Below are 19,115 nucleotides of genomic sequence, written 5' to 3'. Positions count from 1 at the left end.
GCGTTCTAAATTAAACGCGCCCGAACGCGAACCAAGCGTGTCGTGGCCCGAGGGGGCGGCGGCGGTGTTCCGGGCGCCCCCAAAAGACGACGGCGTGGTCGCCGAAAAGAAACGCGGCCGAGCGGAAATAAAAACGCAGGACGCTCTCCAAGAAACGAAGAATAAAAAAAATAGTAGGTGGAGAGAAAAGAGTAAAAAAAAGTACACACTAAAAGGAATAAAAAATGCTACCCTACCTTTTTACCATCTAGCTCGTGAGTGCCTTGAGCTAATACCTTATCTACGCTAGCCGGGTCTGCGAAGGTGATAAATCCGAATCCCCTAAAAGACAACATAAGATAAAATTACTACTGGTATCTGACAGAGACAGATAACTAACAAACTATTTATTATATGGTACAGTAATAGTGGTAATATAGTTTTTCGGTGGTTGTCGTAGGGAGGCGACAAGTACGACCAGGCGTCACGCACGCATATATCGCATTCGAAAATTATCCTCAAAACACACCCACGCATCCATTGAGAATTGAATAAACTAGATATCTTACAATTACATTGCTATAGCTTAACTTAACTATTTATAAAAAGTTGAAAATTGTGGTGTGACATGCTCATATTTCCGTCATCTTTATTTTATTTTTTATATTAATACATTCCAAAATATATTTAGGTAACACATAGTGCAAAACACTTGAATAATTTATGAACGTGTGTGATGTGAGCTAATAAATATATTTAGCACAAAAAAAATAAGAGGAAAAAAATGCAACACGTGAAGAAACGTTCGAAGCATTCGAATGGTTGAAGAAAAAAAGATTGAACGGGCCAAGGGCGACGCTAACGTACCTTGGTGTAAACATTCTGGCGCCGCTGTCCATGCCCAGGGCGGCAACGGCATCACAATGGCTGAAAGAGAATGACTCTTCAAACCATCTCGCTTATCATTCGTTCGTGTTTTTTATTTAGATTTTTTTGTCGTCGTGCGGCGTGTTTGCTAGGGATAAAGCCTTCTAGTAAGCGGCAGCTACACACTAGCACACTAGTTTCACTGGGGGCGGCTCGGACTACGTGCAATGTGAGTGTCGGTGTGCAGTCGAACGTTATCGACATCATTCGACTAATGATAGGGAAGCAGCAACGTATTATTTTTCTATTTACATACTACTTACTGCACAACTATAACACAACTTTGTATGTAGTAGTACTACAACTGTGAACTCATGTCCATATACATTATTAATGCATTCACAATCCCGTTTTATTTCGTTTTTGTTATTTGTATATTATGCTATCACGACCTGAACGATTTTATAAAAGGTTGCAAAGCGTTTATGACAATGAAAATAATGATTCTAATTGGTGATGTGGTTTCGTCATGTTTGCGCAAAGAGATGTAGGTCGAAAACCCGCTGATATGGGACGCAGTACTCCGTATGAGGAAGAAAAAGGGACGCGCGCGCGCGTGGAAATGTCATTCAACCGTTTTCGGGTTTGCGGCGGGCAGGAGAAGTTGAAACGTTACGTTTGCGAAACACAGAAAATCACTCAGTGCGTCGAAATTGATCCCTTTTCTATTTATTATTCATCGGCGTTCAGCGGCGTGAGGTTTTCCTTGCTACCAGCTGAAAATGTTTGCTCGCAAATCATTGCCTGCGTATATTAAATTATTTGGCTGCGGATGATCGCCGTGTGAAAATTTTCAATTAACTTTTTCGCTTTGGTTTTAAACTCGCCGCAATTTATTGCTAATAATTCGTAATTAATAGTGTGGACGGTGCATTTTTTTGAGTGGTGGTTATACAAGAATATACGTTACAGAGCGAAACTAATAATATAGCAATATAAGTCTGCCATTGACAAGTAATTAAACGTTTTATTGGCGGCGCGTTTCGATGTGTCGCGCGTGTTTGTCCGCCAGCGACCCATGGCACAAGGGAGAGCATGAAACTATAAACAAAACTAATAACCGTTAACCGTATATCTCCGGCGGGAGCACCGGCAACTCGCCGAAGTAAGCGCCCAAAACATTAATTTGATTTAATTAAACGATTAGTTTGCTCAGCATTTTTCAAAAAAATGTATTCGTTTATATTGCTTCGAGTACTGCGATTAGTGGCATCGGAAATACTTTTTCGGATAGTAATTATTGTCCGGTTTTTTGCACGCTCAGAACGCATTACACTCGTTTTGGTTGATTCGATTTTATTTTATTGTGCGCACGGGTGCGGTCGTTTAAAAATACATTTCCAGCACAGCACCCACGCCATTTATACAATAAATAATTGAAAACGATAAACTTTGCGCCAGGCGCGACCGGCAAACGCTTTTTTGAACGTTCGAAAAATTTTAAATTATCAGCTCAATTAGTTTAACAAATTGCTGGTATTTAACTTACGAGCCATGGATTTTGTTCCATATAGCTTCGGGCGGTATGTAGGTATATTGTACCGAGGTGTATCGTGAGGTAGTTCTAAAGTTGAAGTTAAAGTTGCATGCTAATCGCGCGCCGCGATGGAAAAAGTCATGCGAAATGATTAATTCGCGCTCTTGTGCACACCGCGAGTGAAAAGAAAGTTACGAAATGAAATTTGTAAATGTCGACACTCGCATTTGGTTAAACGAATAAGTCACATTTGACTTTGAACCATGTTGCTCTATGTGGATTAATATCCATAACAATAAGAAGATATCAATCTACAAGTTTTAGGGGGAGAGAAGTTGCCGCCACCACTGCCGCCAGTGGCACCGACGTGGTGTGCTGACGTCGTCCTTGCCGGCTGAGCATAAAAGGAAGAAGGAAGATGCAAGAAGGGGAGAGACAAATATCAACTCTGCAATCGCGTTTGCCATGAATTCATTACCGGTCGCCGTTCGAACGGAAGATCGAAAAGGGGACGACGCTCCGCACTAGCGTAGGTAGGCAGGCAGACGGGAATGATCGAAGACCGAGGACGAAGGACGAGGGCGAGGGTCTCAGAAATCAATTTCTGAGCGTAATAGCCCGGCGCGTTTCGTCGCACAATTAGTAGCGCACAAATGAAGCATTTTCAAGACTAAAAGGTGTTAATATTTATTCAACATTAGGGTCTCGTTCGGATCAATTTAGCGCTGTCGCGTTACAGACCTAGTGGGGCTTTCTATTTAGGCTGAACCTAAAGCAAAAGTGGGTGGATTATGGCCAGTCATGTGCCTTTTCTATTTGCTCTCACCGCGCACACATGGGGATCGTATAAGCGTGCGCGTGCGGTGGCTAGACAAAGAAATAACTGACAAGATAAACACTCCGGGATGAGCCCGAAACGAGTGCAGCTACAAGATTTAATTAGCCACGTATTTGCGCCCGCAAATGTTCACTCTGCTCGCACTTCGGTGGCCTCTCCAGTGGGCTTAAATTGTATGCTGGGTTTCGGACATATCTAAATAAGTCCACTTCCTGTGGGTGGTGGCGTTTTGTCAGACATATTTCTAACAGAATGACTTCTGCGGTCAATTGTGGGCCGGCGGCAAACGAGTGTGGTGCGCGTGCGAATTTGATTTGTTTGGATGATTTGGATTATGTTTTAAAGGTAAAGGGTGTGCGAGAGCATTTTGCCACCGCAATATGTGCACGAACATGAAGAGATACGAGTACACAAAGCCGGTAGTAACACACAACTTGTAGTAATCCAGATTTATGATGTCAAGTCAAGACTATCCTCCTCCTCTCTACTTTTGAGCTCCTCCGGGTCTACAAATAGTTTGCTCTCAGCGTGAGCGCTCGCACGAGGTCCCGTTGTTTTATTGTCTTGTCATGCTAAACTCGGACCGAATTATTCAAATGTCAATTTGTCTCCCCGGCGTCTTTGTATATCCCCGGGACCGGCAATACTCAACATCATAGACACAGGAAGGAAATGCGGTGGTGGTCATCGCTGAGATGCTCATCGGTGGCAAATTTCAGGATTAATTTTGACTTCCAGATACCACCCCAGGAGTCCTACGGTTATCGGCATGATTATTGGTGCGGTTATTGGTGCACTAATGGATATTGGATGATGATGACGCAACCTCCAAAAGTCGTGCAGTTTATTCACGTACGCACGTAGGTAAATCAGATCCACCGAGCGGGCTTTTTTTACGATGTTTTAGAAAGAGATTAGTTTTAGATAAGGCCAACGCGATACGATGGCGGCGAGGGTGAAATTTATGGACAGCCAACACGCGAAATGCCATCGTGTTCACCTTCATCGAAAGCAACCATGTTGCCACATGCGGAGCATGGCGATGCGCCCAGGATGCACTCAATTATTGTGAGGCGGTCCTCGCCCCTCGCACCCTGGCTCGGAAATAGGTTTTGAGGGCCTTGGGCCCGGGAACCGGCAAAAAATTGTTATATTTTCTAATTAATCACGTTCGTTCGTGCAGTCGGCGTGTTTTTTTTTGCCGCTCTATGACAAATGGACAGAAGATTTTAATTAATTTTCGATTCGCCGCCGATCTATCGTGCGCGTGTGACGCGGGCAGGGATCGAGGGGCAGCAGGCATATGCACCCAGCCAGCGGCAGTCACCCCCCGCGCGTGTGTTCGTATCGATTCCGTGTCTTTTTAATCAAGTTTCGGGTGGGTGGATTTTCGCGCCGCGCGAGCCTCCGCCGTTGCGCCAGCGCGAGATCTTCAAGCGCGCCGGGCCGGCAATAATAAATCACGGTAGATATCACTTTGTAATTAAGTTACCAATACGCGCGCTGTATGCGGTTGCATGTGTTTGCGTGCGGATGCAAATCAAGCTGTATCGTGTTCCATTCGGAACCCATACAAGATTAGTATCGAGGCCAATATTGGTTTACTCATTGCAACATGATGAAATTGCTGTATTTCCTATTAATTACGATAATCTCCTCGGTTTCGAAACGACATAAATCCGCAAAATCGCTGGCGCAGAAATGTGCACGACGCGCATAATGCCCTTCAAGAATCTGGTTTACCTGCCCGCCGAGAAGACGGAAATTAAATTTTTCTACTCTTATGCTTGATTTGATGAAGGAGACACGGCAAATTTCTTATTTCACACAAAATATTACATTTCATAACACTCAGAGTGTTTGCCCATTGCAGGTTTACAATACACCGAGGACCAACTGGCGAATTAGTTCGGCGGGATGATCGCATAACAAGATCTATATGAGCGTAACAATGTAACGCATCGGCAGGTTTAATATGCTCGCCGCGACAGTCAGAAGGACCGAGAAACGGCGTCGGGTTGGAGATCGCGCTGTGACGCTAAACCGTGATGTGACGCGGAATGGAGGTCGTCGTCGTAAGACGAGACTCGCGCATCCTTAATACGTCGCGACCGCCTATTATTCCGGTTCAAGACCACTGCGGCATTTGCCTATTGGCCCTAACGACATTACCAAAGATTCATAGTAAAGCAGGAGGTAATTATGTTATCAAAGCTCCAAATATGTCCGGATTTAAGACCATCATAAGTCCTTAATTGCCAATCTTAATAGCACACGCAACTTTTATTGCGCCCGCACATACGCGAACTTTACGCCCGGCCAGCGTCACGCCTCTTAGAATCAGCCCTTTTCGAATCGAATCTGCGACCGCAAGCTCGTTTTAGTGCGGTTGGTGAAAGCGCCGGGCAAGCCAGTCTCTTTTTCCGAATACTATGAGAAGGCAGATTTCGGTCGGGCGAGGCAGACAATAAGGAAATATAAAAAAACGCGCAGGCCGCATGTTCCGAGCAATCAGGGCAATAAAAAGAAATTGAGTTGCAGTTTGAGGAAACTTTTTGAATTATAACCATGACTCACCACCACATCATACAAAAGTAGCATGTGACTTGTAACTTTGCATTTCATCAAACACAATTTAATTTCGACGAATCATTCCTAAATCTAAAAATCTGCAGTAATATTTCGGAAAAAAGTTGCACAAACAGCTTCTGCAGCACCAGCAGCAGAGAGATTCTTGGCAAAGTGGAAGATCAGGGCGGCGCGGAGTAAAGGGAAAAAGATAATCAGCAATTCCGACCCACATATTTCACGCGGCAAACTTTTCGAGATGTATAACTACCACCGTGTGCCCAACGACGGCCACAATCGTTCGCGGCGCTCGCAGAGTTTGAAATACAACCGTGTTTTCGATGCCTGTCTACCTGGCGCCTCCACCATGCCAAAATCCTCGCCAACGATTGAGTAAAACTCCGTAGATTTTTGATACTATTGTTTGCGACTATATGCTTGAGACAGGGGCTTCATGTATTTGTTGTTTGCGCACCGCGAGCGCAACGATATATAAAATGCTAACGGCTTACTTTACGACGGCGACGAAGCAAACGCGGAGGGGGCTCGCCTGTTGTGTATTTGGATTATTATTTATGAAGGTGGTCGGATGTGAAAGCGCGCGGCCGGGAGAAAGAGAGCCCCGCGCGTTCAAAATATAATAGCGTAAACAATTCTCGACTAAATAAATCAGCGAACCAAACTAATACATACAATGTGTATTAAGCGCATTGCGGATAAGCATAAACCACGCGCGGAAAACTTAAGTGTGACCCACGCACACTGTATGCGGGTAGATATCTGAGCGCTATATTATAGCAACAAATCCTCGACGCAAAACTGGCTGCCTGGCGGCCAGTAAATAAAGCTTAGTGTTAAAAGCGCGTGGCGCGCGAATTAGAAAACAAACACGACGACGGCCGACGATCGCGCGGTACTAGTTCTTCCAGAGTGAGGCTAAGTGTAAATGCCACCGCAGGCTTATCTCTTGTCTGCTACCAAGGGCGAGAGCACGGGGGTCGAGCTAAATCTGTGATGCGCGCGTCCCGCCGCAAGTATGACGGCCGCCGCCGCCACCGCCGTCGACGACGATTCTCAGCACAACTCGAGCGTCAGCGTGCGGTTGCGGAATGTAGCAGTAATGTTCATATTCTTCAAATAAACCGGATTAGAATGCGAAATCCCTGTCATTATTGTTTATAGCTGGGGAGCACGTATGCTGGGCTAGCAGTGCACACTCACATTCACACGATCGCCTAAACGTGCACTGCGAATTAGTGAGCGTTATGTGTGTGTTCGAGAGTGTCGTTTTGCAGCAATTGGAGTGAGGGGAATGCGGTTCCCGAGTTGAATAAATTTATACATTTAGCTGACCAATGTGCGAGGCTCTACATTGCCTATTATTAGGAATTGAAATAAAGTTCGGATCGATATCGCCGCGGCGAATGTGTAACCGTTCCCTGGTTGTGTTTTAGTGCGGGGTTCGCCGGGCCAATTGTTCAACAACTTGATCCACTTTATTTAGCTCCTTTATGGCCCGAGCGATTAAAGCCGCAGCTAATGTAAAATCTCAAATGATTTTCTCCGAAACTATGCGCTCGTAACTGAAACGACCAAAAATCCTCAGCGAAATACAACCAAGTATCCAAAAAAAACTAGCTGGAATCAAATTAATATAATGGCCGATTATCTAATGAAATAAAATATAGACAAAACAATGCGCAAGTTAACGCGTTACCTAACCGAGGCTATAAATCATCGGCGGTGTTACGTATACTTTCATTATTTTTAGATAATGATCTTAAAAGATTTATTTTAACAGCAATAAAACGTTGGTATTAACCGACGTCCAGCTAACGCTGAGGCGTGATTGATTGATGGCCCTGGCGTCTCCGGCGCGCCGTTGTTCGCCATCGCATCTATCCCCTAAACTACTAACGAACTATTAGTCGTGGTTCGACACCGCCGCCGAGGCGACGACGTGGCGTCGAAGGTGATGCGCAAAGTCGTAAGTACTAATGAGCGACTTCGACAAACAATGCGTCCTAATGCTCCACCGCCATCGCCACCCTCCCAGTCAGTAATAATAATGACGGGAAGACAATGAAAGAAGATTACAATTGCCATTACGGTCCGCGCGCGCACGTGCATCCAAAGAGATAGAGAAAGAACAGGAGAAAAAGAAACGTGTGCAAAAAATATCGAGAGTTCTCTCGCCGGCTTCGATTTCATGTGGAACTTAATAATTGCATTTTAATCCTCTCGAAATGGCCGCGAACGCAGCGCGCAGCGTTTCGTTCCGTCTCAATTTTCTAGAAAACTGTGGAAATGTATCTAATAACTTCTTAAAGAAGCCACTTTGCGCTGAATTCGCGCTTGAGAAGGCTGTTTCGGGCGAGTGCGAGCGGCGTGCGGAAGGAGCTTGCCGGAGAGAAAATTTGCGCTCGAATTTCCACGCCGGGCGAAACGAGCGAGAAACTATGTTAATTCCTAAAGCCGACCGATTTATATCTTGCCGGGCGCGCGCGGCAGTCGCATTTTTTGGGTCCTATTTGCACGAGCGTCCTTGTACGTGTTTTCCTCAGATTTTCCTCGCCCGGACGAGTGTGTTTGCACACCGGCACGTACATGCCCGGGAGTGTGAGCGCGCGCCTGGCGGCCGGGTACTCGAGACTCGACTTTGCAAGCGCAGCAAGAAGCGAACTGCGGAGGAAAACGCGGCTCGACTTGGCAGGCGGCTCAGAGCGATGCTCATCAAGGGCCCTTGACAAATGCACCACCAGTCGTCGTCCCGCGCAATAATCAGGACGAAGACGCTGCTGCTGCCGTAAACGCGCCACGCGCGCGCGCTTCACTTCATTCCGACGGTTCAACTACAAAGAATTTATATGTGTACATTTGTACGGCAGTTAGACGAAATGGGCGAAACGTTTCTAATGATTTTCTACGTAAAAGCCAGCCGGCCGCTTTGCGTCCAACATCCGCCAACCATAACGTAAACTAGACTGCGAAGAAAGCGAAATAAGGAAAAAAAAATACACAACAAGCAGAAGGCGGACGCGATTCGTAGGAAAAGCACACATTTGCCAAACGCGCAGATGAGCGTAGATATATTTGGGTGTGTGGAGAAATTTGCGCAGGTAATCCGCACACAATACGCGAACAAATCTATTTAATCAACGCGTCAGAATTTGAAACGCGGGCGCTCAAGAAACAAAACTACGATTGTCATCGTTTCCTGGGTATACGCATTAAGACTTTGCGTTATGAATTAATTAAGACGCTCCGCTCGTCGGCATAGCATCGTCGGGAGAGGAAGCGCGTCAAGTCAAGCTGAGTAAAAGCGCTTGTAGATACAGTCGCATTGTTTAATCGCGTTCGGATTGTCTTATCGTTTAAACGCCGTGACTGAACACCGATAAAAGCTTCGCTACCACCCCCGACTCTGAGTCGGCGAAGCATGAGCGACGAGCAAGACAGAACCTCTTGTTTACAAGTCACACGGCTGTCGCTTGCACACGCCGAGCGAAACACACCCAATACCCCACTCGTAATGAACGCACAGCGCGCGGATGAGACAAGTACGAGCGCGAAATAACGGAAATATTCAAATTAGTCGCCAAGTTTTTCTTTTCGGTCGTGCGGGCGCGTCAGTTTTTCCTCGCTGCTCAAACACAAATCTTTATCTTTATTCATCTCGTTTGGGCAGGAAGAATAGCGTGCGCTCACGCAGCAAACCCAGCGGCGGCGGCGTTCAAATTCACTCGAGCACACATTTGCGATGCGAAAACTTAAATTCGAAAGCCTTCGAGTCGAGTGCGTTGCATAATTCAGACCACCATCAGACCATCGATGCGCGCACGGCGACGACGAACATTCGGCTATTAATAGAGTTAATTACAAACAAGTAATCAATTTAGATTCCCAAGTTTGAGAAGTTGCGGTCAAGAGTTAGCGTAAGAGAGGACAAGATGTTCCTTAAGAGATATTGGGATTCCCCCCCACCTCCAACCAACAACGGGGCAATGTGCGCGGATGTATGGAAGCGGCGTTAACCTCAAAACTTAACGGAGGGTCAGATTAAGGCAACCTCAATGCACCAACTATATGAGAACTGAACGAGAACGCCCTCGTCGCTATCGGACCGAACACCGAAGAACAAGAAGCGCACAAGCCGACGCTGAAGTAGAAGCAGCCCAAAGAGCAAGAGGCCACGTCGAGCGTGTGCGGCAGGAGCGACGCTCAACGGCCGGTCACGAAACGCCGTCGCCATTATGCTGCAAAACAAGAAGCTCTTTGCCGGTCCCCGGCCCACCGCCACCCTATCGAAATCTTAGTGAATAGTTAATTTCTAATTAATTACAACAACTCGCCGCTGCCGATGCGAACAAACTATCGGAAAGGCCGAAACAAGAACACCGATCGCCACCAATACTTTGCATCTATGCATGGAACACCAGCGAACCATAGAAACGGGAGCAAAAGCCAAGAGCGAAAATGGTCTGGTCGCCATGATCGTCGAACACGCGCATCCGCACGAGAAACTATTTAAAACTTTCGCGCACGAAAAGCTCGCAAAAGTTTTTTCGCATCGTTTTTTCGTCGACTCCGGTGCGCTTTTTGCATTCGTTATTCGTTAAGTCGAAATAAAACCGAGTTTTGAGGTTGATAAGTCGAACGTAATCGCTCCCGCTAGAAACAAAAAAAAACTGTATATATATAATGCGTTGGGGTGGCGTCGACGGCCGTCATCTCTTCGCGCACGCTAAAATATCGAACTCGGGCCGGAAGTTGCCGACGGCGTCTCGGGAATGGAAAAGATGAGGTTAACAATAATGCTCTGGGGCTCGCGGGGCGCGCCTCGACGCTATCATTATCGCTTTTGTTTATCACTGTCAGCGCGCTGTGCGAGCGCGAGTAAAAGGGCAAACGTGCGAGACACGCTCGGGCACAACTCCCTGAAAAGATTGAGGCGTGTGTCGAGGACGCAAACTTTTTTGCCCTTTTCAGGTTCTGCTTTTAATTTCAGCTACTTTTCGCATGACGTCTCGAACGCGAAGAGATTGTCTCGACGTTGAGCTTGAGGTCTGATGATGACAGTTCTTGCATGATCACGAGAGTGTACGGAGTTGTGGGAGGTACGAGTTTGGAATAAAAATCGTCGAAAAGAGAGTGCAAAATTCCGGAATTTCAGTCAAACAAAACCGACTATTTCGTAAGTGTGTATAATTAGCTTTCATCAGGCGCTGGCGTGTACCAGCCAACTTACAGAATCGCACTTAATTAAAAATCGCACTCGGAGTGAAATATTTTCGAAATTATATCCACAAAATTAATAATACGTTTCTGTAAAGTTGTTTGCGTGCGCCGGGTTCTTTGTCAGCGGAATGCCGACTTACGTGTTTCCGAATTAACAAAACAGGTGAAATGAAAATGGAAAAATAACGAAGCGAATAGAAAAACACGATGTGTAATCGCAGTGATCGACACCGATAGTGTTTTTTGTAGCGAATGAAAAGACCGTTTTTCTAGTGTATGCAAACGCAGAGGGGGTGGCTCGCTCACACAATGTAAGCGTTGAAAGAAAACAATCCAATTATAAAAGAAAACTTTCATTATGCAAATCGTATGTTTTCAGCACCTTTTATGCCGTGTGTAATTTATGCGCCCGCCAAAGTCTGCTTCCGTGTGAAGCACACGAAGAATGCGTATATGGGATTGTGTCGAGGGTAAAGGGGCATAAGGAATGCGTGGTGGCGGCGGCGGGGTGTGGGCAACGAAGGAAATGATAAAATAGGGTTTGGAGCGCGAGTGGAAAGGCCAATTTAAGATCATTTTTGGCATTTACAAGCGCCAATATTGAAATGTACGTTCACCAGGCATTGGGTGTGAGGGGCGGCGTGCGCGCTCGCCGATTGCAACGAGCCGTATTTGGGCATCAGCCAAACGACTCGCCCGTCGTTCGATCGGAAATTCCGAAATTACTGTTTTAACACTGCATTTGAAAGTTCGAATATTGAAAACCGCAATTCCTTATCGCTTTATATCGTCGCCGCCGCCGCCATCCCCTCTTTATGCGCCCGCGATAGCTTCTTTCGTTCGTTCGCGTAGCTTCTTCACCATGTCGAATTTATTGGAGCGCCGAACCGTTATTATTACTTACTGTACGACACGTCGCATTGTAAAATTGATATATTATCTTAACAAATAGGAATTTCCGCAATAAAATCAATTTTATACGTCTGCACTTAAACGCTCCAACCCTATCTCTGAGAATTTCTAACGACGGCGACAACACGACGCGACGCGCGTTTTCGCCAAGTGAATAAAGTGCGTTTTAGTGCTTTCTGCTCGACTGCCGTGCGCCCCGAAAGGGTAATATGAATTTTTGCGTGTGAATTGCAACTTTCGCTTAATGTGTTTTCGCATTTTTATCGCCGACGCTGGTCGTTTGAAATTTTATGCAAATGCCAATTGCACATTCCAATCATTCATTTCTGTCGAATCATTAAAGCGAAATCATAAAACACCATGCGAATGTTATGAAAGAAGGGTATCTTGCCTTGTAAAGTTATCAGACTCTCTCTGGTGGCGTAATATTCATCGCCTTTGTTGTCACACATGCTCTGCATATGTGCAGACGAATGAACGCACAGAACACAAAGAATTCGTTGAGTATTCGGACAAAATCAGAGAGAAGACAAAACGAATGTACTGCACATGCACAATCGTGAAAACTAAGACCGCTTTCATCCTATCAAGTCGCAGCAGCGTGCTGCAGAAGCGACGAAACGAAGAAATGCTGCGAGTTATCTCAATTCTCAAATAAAGCGGCATTTTTCATTGTCTGTTAGCAGGAGTGGAACGAAGAGCAAAGTGATAGAGTGTCAGCGTGCACGGGGTGCGAGCGTCGAGAAACAGCAAAGCAAGGAATGGTTCCCAACGCGGTAGTAAACTATTTTTGTTTGCGACGTCGACCGATACAGATAACGCGAGCGCCGGCGAACTGTGCGATGTCACATTTGTTAGGTCTGGTGATCGGCAGCCCATCACCGCACCTCAAACCCTCCTGATCAATATCGTGTGTGTGCGCGCTACTCCATCTCAACTTAGGCTCGGGTTCATTTTGCCATCGACTGGTCATCGGGTACTCGAACATTTCGATGTTTTTTGCTCCGGCAGGCATTAAGTAAAACGCACGCACTTGTTAAACTACTCTAGGAGTTGGCCTCCCTCTTCAGTGATAACTTTTTTTCCCAAGCAGTCTGGCGTCTCGGTGCTACCCAAAGGCCCAAAACGTATTTAGAAATGGAACTTGCTCAATTTTCCGAATTGATCTTGCTTTCCTCTCCACAGAAAGTTGCGTATTACACAGCGAGAACGCAAACCCGATAGCTAACGAGTTGTTTAATTAAACCGCCCGGCGAGAAGTAATTGCGCAGCAATAGAAAACGAAAAGGTCAACATTCTGTAAACCGGTAACACACATAATAAGCAGAAAAAAAATAGATTGAAGAAACGTTAGCGATGAGTAATTATCGATCGTTTCGGAGACAGTTAATGCGCAAGGTGTCAGCATTGGCGAATGAGGGGAGCCACGACGCGCGGGTAATTAAATCTAATTACTTTATGAAGGCGTGATTGCTTCAATTAAGCGATAACTAAAACGGAAATCGAACTGTAAATTGCGTACGCCGTAGCCGTGCAAACTTTCTTTCGCTCCTAATCGGCAGACCATCATTATTCGAAATGCGGCCGCAAATGGCGCAAAGACAACTCGCCCGATGGCTCCTCGTTAAGCGAGAAAATCGACTCGTTTCCTAGCGCAATCCATACAGACGCGCTTGTGTACTTAGCGGCCGTTACCATGCACGGAGCGAACGTTTGCTCGTCAGATTTTTTTTCCACCACGAGAAGATTGAGATCGAAGAACGAGGCAAGGACCCCGAAGAAGCAAGACACGCGTGCGAAGCGAGCACGCCGCCGCTGGCTCGAAGCGCAACGAGTCGAGGATTCGTTATTTCCAACGACCGTCTAGGGATGCACTCGAGAGGCATCTTGTTGTTTTTCTACGAGCGCGTTAAGGATAACCAACCGCACACACTGTGGCGGCCATACGGCGCTGGATCTTAGCTGTAGGTCAATATACAAATGAGGATTAAGTGGCGTCTTATATTACGTAATAAGCCTCACGAGTGCCCAAAAGTCATTTATTACACTGGCTTTCAGACACAACCACACAATCCCCCGTTTTTTTTTGCTACGCGAAGAAATAGAAACCGAGAATAAGAAAATAACGAATTGTGAATTATACAAAGCAATCCTAGATATTTTAATTTCCCCAACGCATACGTTATAAAATTACAAGTTAAGTGAATTTATTACCCACGTTTCACATCTAATGCACGTGTGATACTAACATAATGGAAGGCAAATGAATGTTCGAGCACGAAGGTACGGCAAGACGGGGCAGCTGGAAGCCCGGGGACGGGAAGGAAAATTTGTATCCATCAGTCATGTGCCACCGGGAAATTGTGATATTAAAAGGGCTTCGTATGCAAATTTATATGGTCAGCTGTAATTTCCCGCACTGCATGCGACCGGATCGCAGGATCCAAGGGCCAAAGTGCACGAAGAAGTAAGTGTGCCGCCGGCGGAGGCGGCGTGCGCGCGAATTTCAATTCAATGCGACTGCGGTAAAGTCCGCCGACACGTCGAGCATACGTTCGCGTTTCGCATGCACCAACCACTCCATCGGCGTCGCACGTCCTAGTGCAAATCCTTCCACTTCCGCGCGCGGCCGTAATATCTAAATTCCGAACAGCAAGATGACACTAATGACTGGCATCTTGATTCGAATATATATTAAACACCGCGCCTGACGTGACTGAAATTTTCGCCGCGTATTAAACGTTAACTTACATACTATTAGATTACGCTGCGTGTTATAGTGCTTGTGTACAACAACGCGAATAAATTGCTCGCATTAGTGTACGAGCTCTCTTCTCCGCATCGTAAATGTATATACAGCGAGCCAGGGCGGGTTGCAAGTGCGCAAGTAGAGCAAAGTGGGCCGAGGCGGGTGCTTTTGGAACAACGTTACGACCCATGACTACCAAATGTCGCTGCGTGCGGAGCCCGGTAACCGCACAATGTGGAGGCGCCGGGCACACCGGCACGCCGATACGTACAGCGAGATTCTAAATTATTCCGCTTTTCTATTGGTAAATTGGTAAATTCCACTGTTGCTCTCCCGCATGCGACATGCGACGGTTTGCCGGAATGCACAATTCGATTCGCGCGCTCCTTCAACCGTTAGAAATTTATATTTTTTAATATGCCAACCATTGCAGCGTAAATCTAACCGAATTAAATTATACAACGTGACGTAAACGCTCTCGCGCAGCGAATATAAATAAACATCGAGGCGCAGTTTTTCTATTTGTTTTCCGCGCTTACCTTGTGTGTACAAGGAGAACGATGTACACAGCTCCTAGAGAAAGCCATTATGTATGCATTTCCCAAAGTACCAACATTTTACATTTTTAATAGAAAATGTCCGTTTTAGAGCCGCGCGCTTATTGTATTTTTATTCCTTCATTTTTACCTGTCGTGTGAGTGTGCAGAAAACCCATTAAACCATAGGTGCCCGACAATATCCCGTCCGGTTTAAAATAAACACACAAAAAAAGTATCAAATCTTGAAGCACGCTCCAACACGGCTCGACAGCATTATCAAGCTTTTAAAGTGTGTGCCGTGCACCGGAATACCTACACGGTGGTGTTTTATGCGTTACTAAAAAGGTTTGAATCCACTGCTGAGGTGCCCTTTTGTGAAACCGCGCCCCGGCTCACTTTCGCCGCTGCGTTCGCGGTCACGGCGCACATAATAATTTCTTTAGCAACAAACATTTTATTATGAACCGGAACCGACTAAAGCCTCCCTGGAGGTTACAATTCCAGCCGAATAAGCGCTCTTTAAATATTAATGCTGCGCGACTCGCGTTCTCGCTTTTTCTCCCCCAGCGCGAGCTTATCCGAACTTTTCCCAGCCCGGCGTGTCCTCGCCACTTCCTGTACGCCCGGCCGAGTTGTCCTTTTAAGCGCTTTCGTGTTTTCGACTATTATGTAAAATATTTGTAATAAAATAATATACGACGCGTAAATATTTGCATAGCCAACTTTCGTTTTACGCTAAGCGCATAGTCGTATCATCAATTTGGGCGGCTAAAAAGGCTTACCAACGTCTAACATTCCATGATTGCTTGATGCGCATGGAATCCGATAGTAAATTAGATAATGACGGTTCGTGTCTGTTATTGCCCATTGCGCAGCGTAGGAAATTAGGTTGGAATTGTAATATTGCGAATCGGCAGTTGGATCACCTCCACTCCCGACGCTGCTGCGTCCAGGAAATATACATTAAGTTGATCAATACATCAGAGATATTAATGTGGCGCTCCTCTACTTGATCCGAACCAATCAGCCGATGGATTTGCTGCCGCTATTCGATACGTCAGTTATACCCGACACGGGCACGAGGCAAGAGTTTTTCAATGCCACGCGGAGTAAAAAAAGCTGGCAGATAATAAGTCACAAATTCACCGCAAACCAAAAAGGGAAAAAATCAATATGATAAGAAAGTGTGGAAAAATGCATCAATTTTATGCGGAATTATACGTGGCACAAAAATCTGTAGAGTGCCCACGCATATAAGAAGCACTTACACCTGCTTTTGTAATGTAAATCGCGATTTTATTGAAATTTTATATGCGGCGGCCGTAAAACGTGCGCGAACAGCACGTGGCATAATCGACGCGATGCGTTTTATTTACCTTCCAAATAGAAATCGCAAAAAAAAGCGCACGGAAATCTATTATTACGCGATATATCGCAAATCGTTAAAGCATAATGCGAAATTAATTGTCTATTGTATAATTAAACGATTTTAATCTCTAAAATGTACACGGAAAATCCTCGCCCCAGCCATTTAAACATCGCAGGGGATGCTGACGGCACAATCCGACAAGGATGTATTAGTGTGCGTGGGTGTAGTGTAAAAGCGGAGGTCGATTTTGTTTATTTAGCGTTTTCGACTGCCCCGTTTTCGGTCGAAAAGGGCCAGCTGCTTTATGATATTAAAATGTACACATCGCCGAGTCTACAGTTCTCTGCGACGTGTGCGCGAGCGTGTGGGAGTGTACAGCACAGCCAAGAGCCAGAAGTTAAATCCCCATTAGCGAATTAAATTCGCATTAAACATCTTTTACTGAATCGACGAGTCGGCGAAAATCTCTCTATTCCGTGGCGCTTCTACAGGACCGTATTTATAGTCGCTTTCGTCCTACTTGACGCGATACCCAAACGAAACTTAATTATTTAAGCTGGCACTGGCGGCCATAATTTGCGAGAGCCCTTCGCACGACGTGATAAGTACACTATCCATTTCGCATACGTATCTCTTCCATCTATGAACCGTCTATGTGTCTATGATATAACCGCAAACGGGGTGGAGGTTGTTGAGCGGAAGACATTCTACATTATACTTCGGAATATCATCATGTGCGTCACGTCGAAATTATGATGACGGCGAAGGCGAAGAACGAACCCGTCATGGAAGACAGCGCACGCTGTGTAAGAACTTTGCGTTCTAACACGCGTTGACTTTTATTTGCCAACGTTGCATATTTAATATTTTCTAATTACGACCCGCCCGATGAGCGCTGCAAGGCGCGAACTTGATGGGTTGCGATGTAAAACGTTTTATCGCCTATAAAGCGAAATAGTTTATGTTATAATTATTGCGCTGACAAAGATAACGCGTATAATTCCTGCTATACGTGACTAAAAGCAGCGTATGCCATGAATGTGAGAAAATCTTTGCAAGAAAATTGGCTCTAGTTGCAGAAATCTTCTTTAGAAACTTTGCAACGACAGTGTAATGCATTTTGTTATTATATTTATTGTATAATGACACAATAGGCTGACGATGTGCACTCGAGGCAAACTTTGAAGACGAGCGCGCGCCAGTAGGTACTTTTTCCAACTCATTATCGAATCACATCGAATTGTACTTTGCTCAAAGTTTACGCCGGTATTGTTCGTATCGAGCAATAGATTTTATTGGCGGCGCATTGGCAAGTCTATTGTTTGTCGTAAGTGCGCCCGATGTTTTGTACTCATATCGGGAAGCCGGTCGCATTAAAGAATAAGGCCAGAGAATTAATTGTGTTATTTTTCCGTCCCGTTCCGAATCCGACTCTTGTGTGGCTGATCCGAAGTACTCGAAGCCCGTCTCTCGCCTTCGGAAACTCGACCCTCGAGAGTTCAATTTCAAACTTCATTATTAATTTAGCAAAGATTGCCCCGCAGCTCGCGCGTGTACCGCCCGCGCGTTATTATTTATTTCTTTTGGATGCCGAATAGAAAAACTTTCGACAAAAGTTTCTCCGAAGGTTACAAAGAACATTTTCCGAAAATCAACGTTACAATTATCCGAATTTTGAAAAGCAGTTCTATCAATCAAAATGCAAAGTTCAAAACAAAAGAGACAACCAAGCGCGTCTCTAAAGTGCGCCGTCGCCAATCATTAAGTTCGATTCTTAAATAATTCCATCTTACGTAGAAAGTTCAAAGCCTCCGCGATCCAAAATACTGATTTAAAATTCAATGATGTTTGATAAGGTGCGCAGAGGAAAATCAAAGCGAAAATGCACTCGACAGCTTAATCAATACCTCTTAAAATGTCCTTCTATATTAAAACTTGAAAATGTATGTGGTTCACTAGGTTGAGTAATCCTTCCATGATTACCTCTGTCCATGTTTCGAACAAAACACTTTTTAAATTCTATTCATTGCTGAACGTATCGTCCGGAGCCGCCAAAGCTTTTAAAAAGATTGTTAATAAAATCCGGCAAATCCTTCGCGCCTTTACAAACAATGCGCGCGCGGGGTGAAGGTGGAAAACAGCGAATGTATAAAAACAGCATACACAAGCAAAGCCCGACTCACAGGCGTGAAACGAAAAACGAAAAAAAGAGGTAAAAAATAATCTCTTTTTGAACCAAAGTTATCTACCATTCTCAATCTCGGCTCTAACTGCATAAACCCGAGGCTAATGATACTTTAATGTATTCTTTTGTGATTAAAAGTGAATTACGCGCGGACCGCGAGAGTAAACTAGGTAAAATGGTGTGTATTAAATCGGGAAGAGGCGGCTTTGGGGCATTATAATGATATACATGAAACCGTCGCGATTATACACTCGGCGAGGGACGAATCAAACGCAAACGCAGGAAAAGTAATAGAAAACCAAGAGAAAGTCAGTCGCATCCGCCGAAATGAAAA

The 19,115-nt window shown here is 45.3% G+C and overlaps 1 protein-coding gene across 9 annotated transcripts in view; it reads right to left on the bottom strand.

Moving 5' to 3' along the window:
- Rbp6 (RNA-binding protein 6) overlaps window positions 1–19,115 on the bottom strand; it is a 196,340-nt gene that overhangs the window by 92,646 nt on the left and 84,579 nt on the right. For 6 of the 9 annotated variants that reach the window (XM_065299877.1, XM_065299876.1, XM_065299883.1 and 3 more), the window contains 2 exons: window positions 847–906; window positions 237–321 (listed from right to left, as the gene is read on the bottom strand). In XM_065299877.1, the coding sequence (XP_065155949.1) occupies window positions 237–321; window positions 847–906 (145 nt within the window). The remainder of the gene's footprint in view (window positions 1–236; window positions 322–846; window positions 907–19,115) is intronic. The other 3 variants (XM_065299878.1, XM_065299880.1, XM_065299884.1) reach the window with 1 other exon arrangement.

Source organism: Atheta coriaria, unplaced genomic scaffold (genome assembly GCF_025399875.1).
Source record: "Atheta coriaria isolate IRGN ID8LTWV9N9 unplaced genomic scaffold, Caltech_Dcor_3.1 hic_scaffold_3_pilon, whole genome shotgun sequence".
Lineage (NCBI taxonomy): Eukaryota > Metazoa > Arthropoda > Insecta > Coleoptera > Staphylinidae > Dalotia > Dalotia coriaria.
The sequence above is the reverse complement of the archived record's forward strand: the minus strand, read 5'-3'. Positions and strand labels throughout refer to the sequence as shown.